The sequence below is a fragment of the Mus caroli genome, unplaced genomic scaffold, assembly GCF_978045245.1.
Source record: "Mus caroli unplaced genomic scaffold, Mus_caroli_1 scaffold_8, whole genome shotgun sequence".
NCBI lineage: Eukaryota > Metazoa > Chordata > Mammalia > Rodentia > Muridae > Mus > Mus caroli.
In genome coordinates this window covers 112,897,450-112,909,554 of record NW_028227263.1, presented here as the reverse complement: position 1 = coordinate 112,909,554, position 12,105 = coordinate 112,897,450, and the positions used below count along the sequence as shown (strand labels likewise).

General features: G+C 45.8%; 1 protein-coding gene and 1 pseudogene across 1 annotated transcript; one reads left to right on the top strand and one right to left on the bottom strand.

Moving 5' to 3' along the window:
• Positions 1-960: 960 nt before the first annotated feature.
• LOC110289128 (secretoglobin family 2B member 24-like) lies at positions 961-2,761 on the bottom strand. Its single transcript, XM_021155312.2, has 3 exons — positions 2,701-2,761; positions 2,069-2,250; positions 961-1,056 (listed from the first exon to the last, which is right to left on the bottom strand). The coding sequence occupies exons 1-3, from the start codon at positions 2,759-2,761 to the stop codon at positions 961-963; spliced, it is 339 nt and encodes a 112-aa protein (XP_021010971.1).
• A 4,625-nt stretch (positions 2,762-7,386) lies between these two features.
• LOC115030360 (major allergen I polypeptide chain 1-like) lies at positions 7,387-11,896 on the top strand (annotated as a pseudogene).
• The last annotated feature ends 209 nt before the right edge of the window (positions 11,897-12,105 follow it).

The window sequence follows — 12,105 nt, the reverse complement described above, 5'->3', positions numbered from 1 at the left end:
TACTATTAAGTTTTGGGTTTCTTTTAAAGATTTATTTATTTATTTATTTATTTATTTATTTATTTATTTATTTATTTTATGAGTACACTGTTGCTGTCTTCAGACATACCTGAAGAGGGTCATAGATGGTTTTGACCCACCATGTGGTTACTGGAAATTCTACTTGGGACCTCTGGTAGGACAATCAGTGCTCTTAACCTCTGAGCCATCTCTCCAGCCCCTTGGTTTTGTTTTTGAAGCAGGGTCTCAGTGTGTAGCCCTGACTGTCTTGGATCCTGCTGTATTGGTCAGGCTGTGACAAATAGTGAGTGTCACTAGCAAATCAAGAGAATCTGAGATGCACACCCATGTCATCCCTAAGTTACTCCGCTGTTATAACTGGACACAAGGAGCCCACAGTCCTGTGAGAAAGCCCAGAGTCAACAGATGAGGTGAGTATCTCTGAACCTCCTCTCTGTCCTTCCAGCCTGGTGAAGCCTGTGGCTCCTTACATGCTATTTACCCTCAGACAACCCCAGTCTCCACAGTATCATACAGATGCTGTAAACTGAGAGTAGGGGCTCACATCTATACTCCCAGCACTCGGGAAGAAAAGACACATGGATCTCTGTGAGTTCCAGGCCAGTCTGGTCTACATACTAGGAAAGAAAAGAGGGCTGCAATGGCTCTCTAAGGATGAACTGGCCAGTCAGGTGTAGTCACCCTGATCTCAGTGACCTCACAATTCATTTCTCTCACTGTTTCCCAGATTATCGGAAGACCTCATATGATTCCCATTCAGCACATAGACATGGGACAAAGAACAGAGCTGCAGGCATTTATTAGAATCAGCCTAAGAGACTGCAGGATGAGGGCACAGTTGTCAGGAATCCAACTTCAGGAGAGAAAGAGGACAGGTAAGCAAGATGGCACTTGGATCGGACACGTTGCAAAGATGAGTTGGCTATAAACCATTAACTTCTAATGGATATTTGACTGGTTTAGAAAATCTTGAATTTTCTTTACGGAGTCATTGCCATAGTATTTCTTGCATTCTGGGCTTAAGTATAGAGATAACTGGAAAAAAAAAAAAGAGACAGACATGGAGAGAGCTGGCTACAGGCAAGGTGCAGGAGCTCAGCAGGCTCCCCAAGCACACACAAAAAGACTTCTCCCCATCCACAGGAAAGAAAATCCCCTGCAGTGATTCAGGTCTCCAGCAACAGACTCTGCCTCAAGGGAACTGGAGACCACCCACAGCCTTCAGGAGGAAGCCTGAAAGCTGCCATAGCCAGGCAGGGAAGAGGGGAGAAGGTTGTGGAAGGCATGAAGGAGTCTAAGTCTACAGGGAGGATAAGATAGCTGAGTATGAGTTTGGTGATGTCTCCCATACCTGAGGACATTTCCCCAGGCACATTGGCTGTGTGGCCATATTTAAAAATATTTCCCCCATGTGAGCTCTTTAGAAGAAATTCCTTTTTAGATAGCACTGTGGTTTTGAAGGATCTGACAATCAACTAAAATACTTTTGAAAACACTGTGAGAGCTGCACTGTTCAAGATATACATCTCTGCAATCCTGTTGTGCTTGAAAGAAGAGACATCAGGTGACAGCTGTGGTGATCAGCTGCAGGCACTCTCTGGGGTGGGTGTGGCATTTCAGACATTAAGGGAGGTTCAGGCTGTAGCTCAGATGATGCCAGTGGAAGGGGGGCTCCATGTGAGGCAGGGGAATAGAGTCAAGGGAGGTTCCAAAGAAGTCACTGGCCAGTCAGTAGACAAAAGTTTCAGGCATCTTAGTATAGACCTGTAGGTACCATACCTGTGCAGAGGCCAGACCAAGGACTCCCCTGTTCCTATTATGGGTGAGAATCCCATGTTTACCCAGCATGTGGCAGTGAATAGCAGGAACATGCATGGAACTGGCTGAATGTGTACCTGGCATGCTGCTTTGACATGTACTAGGGTGGGCAAGGGTTTGACTTCTCAGTTACAGGTCACCTGACATTGTATTAATGGTCGCATTGATCATTTGCACAAAGCCTTCCACCATTTGCTGCATGGTCAAGTGGGATTAGGGAGGACGTTACCAGAATTTGGGGATTCAGAGTTATAGTTTTTACTCCTTCCTCACGAAAGCAGTCCTGGAGTTTTTCAAAGGACAGCCTTTCATCTACAGTAGCATGAAACTGTGAAAGGTCAGCATGCAGGAAGTTCTTACGTAGAGTAAGTATTGCTCCATAGGTTCTGGAGAAAGAAAGGCATGCTTCCGCTGCAAACACAGACAGAAAAGTATCATTAAAATACCACAGGCTGACAGAAACAGAGGCTCAATATTCCTTGACACATCTATAAATACCTTAACTGACATTTCCCATAGTCCTACCCTCGCAAAGGCAGTAGCGTCGCAGATACAACATGGATTCCATGAGACACACACTTCACATGAGTGGCCAGACCTGCATATCTGAACTTCAGGAAGCCCCACTCTTGCCTCTGCTTCAACTGTGCTTCTAAGGGCCTTCATCATGAGACTCATCACCAGCAGACCTCTGTCTCCCCATCTCACCCACCCCAAATGTTGTAACCCAGAGCTGAAAGCATCAACCCTCTTCTGCAGTTCCTTGCCAGTGGCCTCCCAGGAACCCCTAGGTCTGTCTCAGGACCCCACTTAGAGATCTACATGGGACTGAGATGGGTTAAGCAAGGGTCACACTCTCACTTGTCTGGAAGCCCAGCTCTCCAATCACCAGCAAGGCCAGCAGAAGAAGTGTCCCCTTCATGGTGGAGAATGCTAAATGCTCTTCTCGGAGCAAATCCTCTTCCTTATAAACAATTATCACCCTGAGCCCAGCAAACTCCACCCCCCCCCCAAACCTGTCTTCAGGAGCTCCAAACACCTTTGGGCAAGAACCTAGCACCTGTGGACACATTCCCTTGCATACAGAAGGAAGATGGGAGCCCCTCCCACTCTGAGGAACAAACATCCTGAGACAGGCTGATGTCATCAGTTTCTGGAGAGTTGTTTGTTCCTTGCCAAAGAGGGGTTAGAGCTGACCTTTGTAAGCAGCCCAAGTGCTGAGCCAAACACCCTGTGGTCCTGTTCCACCTGTCAACTCTGCTTCCTGATCATACTCCTCACCTCTCCTGGCTAAAGCATGTCCTTTCCAAGTTTGGACAGGAAGGTACAGGGGTCAAGGAGTGTCTCTGTCTCTGTGGGGATCCAACAACCCAAAACACTGGATGTGCCTGAGGTCAAGGCCTGAGCAGAAGTGTGTATGTCTGGGTTCTTGTGGGGCCGCTTGAACATCTTAGCTGTTGAGGCCTTTGAAATCGATTTGTGAGGACATGGAAGGACCATCTAGGTCTCTGCGACTCTCAGGCATGGTAGTTCCCAGATATTTGGCCACATGGGTATCCTCAGGGCCTAGTGATGGTTTTCTACCAAAAAGTCTGCTTCACTCCACAGTAGCTCATTCCTGTTGTCCTCCTCATCTTGCCCCCTCCCAGCTCTGTCAGGAACCATGTCTCAAAGGATCCATGTGGTTAAAGCAGTGAGTGGTGGAGTGAGGGATTCACCCCAGTATATGAACTCTCAGTGTCCACAACCCCACAGACTACTGTGGACTGCCTGGCTGTAACTACACTGCTCCACAGGCCACAGGCAGTGCTGTGTGTATAGACTGTCTCAAGTTCAGATCAACCTACTTATCCTAAGGAAGACATTTTCAGGACCAATGAGATTGTCATCTGGGTATTGTACTATTCGTATCTTGAGACAGGAAGCTCTTAAATTCAAGCTCAGCCTGCTTGAGGTGTGTGATGGTTAATCTTGATAATAATCCATGATCATCCTGACTGTGTTGAGAGTTGCCATAAAAACAAGGCCCTGTAAGGAATTTTTTTATACATGGCCAATTGAATAGACTGACTTTCTTATTGCAGTGTGAACTATGGTCATAGGTGGAAAGGGAAAAACCAGCTGAGCACAACCATTTGTGCCTCTGTTTCTTGATTGTAGATGTGACCAACCACCCAAGTTCCTTCACTGTGCCTAGCTCACCATGATGGACTGTGTCTCTTCAAACTGGGAGCAGAATGGTGCTTCTCTCCTGGCATTTTGTCACTAGTTCCCTAAGACAGTGGTACAGTATTGTTTTTAGCATGTGAAAAGCCCTTGGGTTATTCCACAGCACCACACACATAAACAGGGGCAACAAAAAAGATGGATAAATGTGCAAAGTGCTTATTATGCAAGCATAAAGGCCTGGGTTCAGATCCCCAGGACTCGTGGGAGTGATGGTATGTGCGTCTAATCTCATGTGAGCTCCAGGTTCAATAAGAGACCTGGTCTCAAAAAGTAAGGTGAAAGGCTGCTGAGATAGCTCAGTGATTAAAGGGGGAGTGATTGAAGGTGAAGATCTGAGTTCAAATCCCAAAACCCATCTGGTAGAAGAAGAGAATTAACTCCTCCAAATTGTCATCTGACCTTCACAAGCACACAGGCACACACACACACATACACACATCTTGGCACCTCAGCCCATATATAGGCACAGACACAGAAGCACACGAACACATGAACACACAGACAAACATCTTTTGAAACTGGCATGAGGAAGCCCAAACCAGTTCCTAATGGATGAGTATCAAAAAAAATATGAACAACAAACTGAATAACATAATACTGGATTGTACTATAATTGTGAAATAACCTATAAACTCATGCTGGTGTGAACGGCTGCAAGGTATATTAATGAACATGGATGAAAATCATTGTTCTTACATCATACAGAAGAATTCCTAAGGATCTTTAGATGCTCCTCCTAGAAGTTGACCTACCTTACTGTGAGTTCAATTACAAGTTGTAATATTCAACATGGTGGCCCAGTCAGGGAAGCACTTGCTGCACACACTTGAACCCTTGAGTTTCAGCCTCAGAACCTGTGAGGACAGCTTGGCAAAAAGTGCACCCTGGTAACCTCAGGACCGGACAGCCCACCCGGGGATCACTGGTCAGCCCATCTAGCAAAATTAGCAAGGTATACTAAAAGGCCTTGTCTCAGATTTATAAGGTGGTCTCAGATGTAAAGAGGACCCAGATTCACTTCCCAGAACCCACATGGCAGCTAACAACCATCTGTAACTCCAGTTCCAGAGGATCCCATGCTCTCCTGTGACCTCCACAGGGAATGAAAACATGACTGCAAGACACTCATGCAGGCACAATCCCCATACACATAATAGAAAACTAAATAAAACATCAAAAAAAAAACCCAGACATAAACTCATATATATTTATGTGTATGTATGTATACATATTAGTATATAATATGCATACACATAATATATACATGGTGGAGAGCAACTGAATAAACCTCAATGTCTTTCCTTGGCCACTTTGTGCCTACACATATTTTGCCATGAGTCTTAGTTAAGATTACTGTTGCTGTGAGAAGACACCATAAACAAAAGCAGAGTAGTGTTACTCGGAAGTAATCACTTGCTTAGACACATTATGCCCTTGCCTCCATTCCCAACCCTGTACAGAAGAGAAAAGCCCCCAGAAGGACCATTCTACAGGCCTCTGCAGCTCTTGGGACATGCAAGGTTATAAAAACAAAGACCAGTGGACTCAACAGACAGCTTACAAGTAGATCTGAGTACTTGGCACCTAATTGCCAAAACAGTTACCGGATGTGAATCCTGTTTGGCTCAGCTAACCAGTAAGTCTTCAGCAAACTTCATTCTGTCACCAACTGATATACAGAAAGAGACAGTCAAGTACCTTTAGAACAAACTACTTAATTCTGACTTATCAAGACACGTACAATCTTTACTTTTATGTGAGCCAAATTATATAAACACAAATACTTATACAACAGAGGCATAGGGGGCTGGGTTGTCTGAGCACAAGCCTGAGTTAAATGGGAAAATAGTGTTGCATATTCTGTTTATACACTTGAAAGAAGTGAGATAGCCCTTCAGCCAATCTAACCAGCATTTGTGAAGCCTTCCTATGTGTGTTGACCGTGGGAAAGAGGAAGGCCTTGCTCTCCTGAGCCTTCAGACATCTAAAGAACAGAGAAATGCAGCCAAGGAAAAAGGAGCTAGGAAAGAGGAAGTTGTGCATAGAGCCTTTGTTATGGTGGAGGGCAGGTGTGTTCTTATACACAAGGGATCCAGGCACACTGCAGGGCTGTAATCTGTGTTGTGTTGCTATGACAAAATCCTAAGACGAGGCAATGGATATGGGAAAGACATTACTTTGCTTCATAGTATGGAATCTTGAAAGTTGAGGATAAGGCAACCTCAGGTATCCCTGGCCTGGTTCTGTCTGAACAGAGGGTACACAGCAGAAGGGCTACAGCAGATTGTGGAAGACAGAGTACAGGGGTTGCATTCAGTTTCTCAAGCACCCACCATACACTGCTCGGCACTGCCACATACCATAGAACAAGGCTCAATGTGGGTTTTTGGTGAATGCACTAGACATGTTGAAACCATAGCTGGCTCTCCTTGGATATGTTCGTTTTTTATTCAGTCTGGGGATTTAAGTGATAAATCTCCCAGGCAGGTGAAGGGAAAACATTTTAGGCACTGAGAACACAGCATATGAAGTCTATAGATCTCACATGGATCTTACTTATAGAGAAATGGTTTCCTTCCTCCTACAGAGACACTGCAAATAAAAACACACTAGGTCAATGATAAATTCAAAGTTCAGGTGCACACAATGCAGTCATGTGACCGGCAAAGTCCAAAGAAATGAGATAAAGACATGCTGCTTCCCACCTGTGATCCCCAATTATGTGTCTTGGATACCTGTAAGTTTAATTTTTTTCAAACATTCCTTTACTGATGGTTCTTAAATGCTTTAACATCCCTTTTTGCCAACCACTCACCAGAGGTAGGGTAGTGGGGAGAAAAGTATATGAGAGGTGTGGACCTGTTCAAAATGGATCTTTGGAGCAGCTGCTGTGTGTATTATCTGGAAATCGGCAGTTCAGTTCACATATTGACAGCAATAGCTCGATCCACTTGCAAACACTTCACTGATATATCAACAGTCCATTTCAATAGAGTCAGGATAGCAAACATGAATCAGTAGTGGTGGCAAACACAGCCAAGCCTCAGCTGGCTGGGCTTGACTCAGCAACAGGGACCTGGAAAAAATCCAGAGAGGAGAGATAAATTGGACCAACAAGTGGAGCTCAACCTCTGTCACTTCTCTTTCAAGTTCTATTTATACTCCCTCCAAGCACCACCTGTCCTCCATGGGTCCTGTGTCAGATGTGTGTCTACCTCAGCCAACATCACTCTGCCAATCTACTAGAGTCTGAGGGAAGAAACTACAACACACCACTTGAGGTTTTTTGGTATCTTTCTCTCTATGGAGTCCTGAAAAATGAAGCTCAACTACACTGTAAGTGGGACCAATACATGTGTGTCATTATCAAAAGATGCTTCTCCACATGTCCTTTCACATGCTTGCTATAGCTGAAAATCCTTTCACCTGTGTCTGCTTCAGTCAAATGTTCCTTCACGAGTCAGCCTTGGCCTTTCACCTCAGTTTGCTTCAGGAAACTGAAGGTTTCCTTCAGTCTTTGCCCCTTCACATCTTTGCTCCAGCAAAACACCATCCAACACAAATGACTCTCCATTGAACCCTTAAGTTTCCTCTTCACACCTCCTTATTCACAAAGATAGAAATTGTGCCTGGGAATAGGAACGATCTCTGGGGTTGGCTTTAGCCTCTTGATTTGCCCACCATATGTAGCAGCAGTTAACAAAAGCTGGCTGTAAATGAAGTATACATTCTAGCTATCCTCTATAAAAGACACAAAGGCTTGGAATTTCATTTGAAGATCTGAGGGCCTAGATCGGGCAGGTTCTGAGCTATTCTAACTAATATCCAAACCACAAGCCCCATGTTACATGCTGTTTATGTCTTCCTCAAGGTTATTTCTGCTCCATAAGCCTGTACTCGTGCTCCACTGCTCTTGGTTAGATGCTCATGAGCCATCAGGCCTCATGGTGGCCTCCTCCTCTCTCCTCATGATCCCTATAGTGACCCCAAGCCCAATAACCAAAGACAAGAATATCTCTTTTCTCTCCAGTAATTGGCTGTCAGACACATTTATTTGACCCAAGAATAGGATGAGCAAAGTTAACAAAGCAACATTTGGTATATGTGAGAAATTGTTTAGCAGATTTCCAAAGAATTGGATGGTGGGGTAAGTCCAAATCATGGGGTCCATTACTTAGCATTTGAATATACAGCAGCAAGAGTCCAACCCCCAAAGCTGGCAAGTGGTAGAGGCAGAAGGGGTACCCTCTGGTGACAAGTCCTCACACTTGCATGGGACCCGGATGCCTACCGGTGCTGAAGCCTCCTCCACATCATGGACAGAAAACCAGTCCTCCTTCTCACTCAGCAGTGGGCTGCACCTAGACCCTGGTGGAGTCTCCAAAGACTGCAAAGCTCCTTAGATTTCTTCTGGCAAACAAAGTCTAAAGTTTCTGTCCTCTGGATCCCTTTTATCCTTCCTCAGAGTCTGCCCTCTATGCACTCTTCATTCCATGACCCTTCTGTCTCCTGCCCTGCAGCCCTGTCAAATGCTTCAGCTACCAAATGGAAACAGCCTGGAAGGGCTGGGCCTGTTGCACAGCTAAGCCTGCTAACCACTCAGCCTCACACCCCTGCCTCAGCCTTTGCTGTCTGCTGCCTCCTCCACTGCAGTCTGTTTAGTCCATGCTCCTGATAGCAGGACCAGAAAAAGACTGCTCAACAGAAGCCTTTCATGAGGCCAAAATGGCAATACCAGGGGAGTCATCATGAGTGTGTCTCCTGGCTGAGTGAATGGGCCTAAGCAGTCTGCCTCCATAGGTGGGAGGGGCTTGAAGCCTACCCAAGCCTTGCCCCTTAGCATTCTTCACAACAATCCCTCTGCTAGAGATGCTTCCACTCTGGCCCAGGTAAAGATGGAATTCTCTGATAGCAAAACTCCTCTAGACACACTGGCACAGATGGACTGACACTAAACCTTCAGGAGCTGGAGAAACCAGCTGAGATTGGACTCTAGTTTTTCCAGAGGAGCTGTAGTATATTCAAAATGGCCATCATGCAGGCTTTTTGACCAATAGTCAGAGTACCTAGAGCAGCAACACAGTCTGGCAGTGGCCAATTAGGGGGCCAAGTTGCTCCAAACTGAACTAGCCTTGTTTAGTTATGACACAATGACCATGAGGCACTTGCAGTGTGGGCTTAATGAACACACTAATGATGGTTATCACCAGGTTCTCTCTGTGTAATTCTGTCTAGACTGGAACTCTCCATGTAGACCAGGCTGACCTCTAACTCACAGAGATTGGCCTGCCTCTGCCTCCTATGAGCTGGGGACAAAGGTGTGAGTCACCATAGCTAACAGATTTTGACAATGTTTACTGCCAGCCCCATGGAAACCTGGATTCAACACACACACACACACACACACACACACACACACACACACATACATGTCCATGTATGCACACACACCTTTCTCAGGAGGGTTATGGGCTCAAGGCTAATCCTGTCTCAAAAAGGAAAAAGAAAAAAAAAGAGGGCTTGAGAGATGGCTCAGTGGGAAGCAGCACTGACTGCTCTTCTGAAGGTCCTGAGTTCAAATCCCAGCAAGAACATGGTGGCTCACAACTGCGTATAATGAGAACTGAAACGCTCTTTTGGCACATCTGAAGACAGCTACAGTGTACTTGTGTAGAATAATAAATAAATCTTGAGGCCAAAGAGAGCAGGAACTGAGCGAGCAGAGTTGACCAGAGCAAGAAGTCCTAAAAATTAAATTCCCAACAATAACTTGAAGGCACATAACCATCTGTACAGCTACAGTGTATTCACATACATAATGAATGAGTGAATAAATGAATAAACAAATAAATAAATACATACATACATACATACATACATACATACATACATAAATACATCTTAAAAGAAAAGAAAGAAACCCCAAAAACACAAAACATAAACCTTAACCAGGGGTTGAAGAGGTCAAGTTTAGGTAGATGTGATAGTGCTTGCCTTTGTTTTCAGCATTCACATGGGAGAGAGGCACAAAGACCTCTGTGAGGTCAAGGCTAACCTGGTCTACATTGTTCCAGGACAGCCTGGGCTGTGTAGACAGACCCTATCTCAAAAAAACACCAAACAACAGGAAAAAGGTCAAGTTGAAGGTTGCCTACAACAGCAGGAGACATTTGGGTTGATGAGACTGGTTCAAGGGAAGACAGGAAGCAAATGGAAGATAGGGGCAGCACAAAGACAGGGCAGGGGTCACATGGCCAGTGGTCTGAAGTCTGCCATGTCTAGACACTGACAGTGAGGTCCCCAGTGTAACAGGGTAACATGGGCCTCACTTCTGGTGGTCTGATTGAGAGACCATTTGACCTTTTCCCTAGCCATACCTTTCTTTGGCCTTTACATGACATGTGACCTTAAGAAAATCACTGCTAATGGGACCAGGCTGAGCCAGGTTATTGACCAGGATCTTTTTGTATTGCCAAAATACACTCCTCCCCATGCCACAAACTCACAGCCCCAGGAAGTTCCAAGACATATCCTGGGAGTGGTCTGGAATGACTCAGACATGGGTCCCTCCCTGCCCACTCTGCAGGCCCGAGCAGTTATAAAAGGGGACCAAGCTGAGTAGGAGCACTTGCTGCCATTACCACGAAGCTCGCTGGTGTTCTCTTGCTGCTCAGAGCTGCCCTGCTCCTGACTTCAGGGGGAGGTGGGTATTCTATGTGTGTGTCAGGGATGCAGGCTCTCCAGGCTCTCACACTCTCTATCCCCTGGGGTGTGCTGATGCCTGTCTTTCAAGGGGAGGTGGTCACCTTGTCTTTGTGTTCCAGATTGTGGGCTTTGCCCAGCTTTACAGAGAAAAGTTGATATATATTTTTAATGGGACCACTGAAGAGTATGTTGAGTACCTGAAACAATACAATAAAGACACTAACGTACTGGAAAATGCTGCAGATATCAAGAAATGTTCTGATAGGACATTGACGGAAGAGGACAAGGCACAGGCAATCATTCTGATTGTGAGTCTCTACATGTCTTGCTAAGGGCAGGGCTTATACTTCTCCACCACTTGGAAGCTTCTCTGTGAATCCAGAACAGTGACACACCTGATTGAGGATATCAGGAAGATGGGGCAGGAAGGGACTCTCAGGCTTCCTAAGCTAGGCCTGGCTGCTCAACTCAGCCAAGCCAAACCAGATCCCTGCCCAAGTTTGGCCTCTATCAACCTTCCTGACACAGCCTCCCAAGTCTAGTTGCACAAGCTTGTGGCCTGGCACCATTCTCCAACCTAGGTCTTTTATCCTATCTTTTCAAGCCTACCACTCCAGCCCTAAAACACTCATCTGTTTTCCTGTTCTATACACCTCCAAGGTCACTGTGTGGACTCCAGACCTGGGACATTCAAGGGTAGAATTAAATTGAACCCACTCTTGTCCCTAGAACTGGTTGGAAACGTTATTGTGCCAGCTGCAGATATCTGAGGGTCATAATCATGTGAAAGGAGGCAGTTCCCTTATGGGGTCCAGGTTGCCCACAGGCTCACATGGAGTCCTGTCAGCTCCTCTCCACTCTGTCTCACTTGTACCTACGGTGACCCACAAGGTTGCTTCTCCCATCTCCCTGGATTGGAGGCTCTTTGCAGAGCTTCTCTCAACAGGTGGAAGACAAGGCTCCTTAGCCCTGATCTGACTCAAAAGCTCCTGCAAACAGGATGCAGTTCTTCCCAAGAGGTGTACCTGCATGTAGTCAGTGGGGCAAGAAGTTTTCTTTACTCCTGAGGCCTTGCTTGGCTTTCTCTTTGCAGAATAAAATAACAGCCAGCCGGACGTGTTAATGGGTACATCCTTGCTCTCAAGGAAGCCACTTGCCTGCTCACCAGTGTAGATGCAGCAAGCCCTACCCCTTCCTCCCAGGTGTCTAAGAACAGGAATCCAACAGTAAAAGCCTTGCAATTCAAGGGAAGCCTGGATTTTTGGATTTGAGGTTGGAACTGATTGGGATAAAGGATACTGCAGGGACAACCAGTGGGACTTTGAAGTGCCA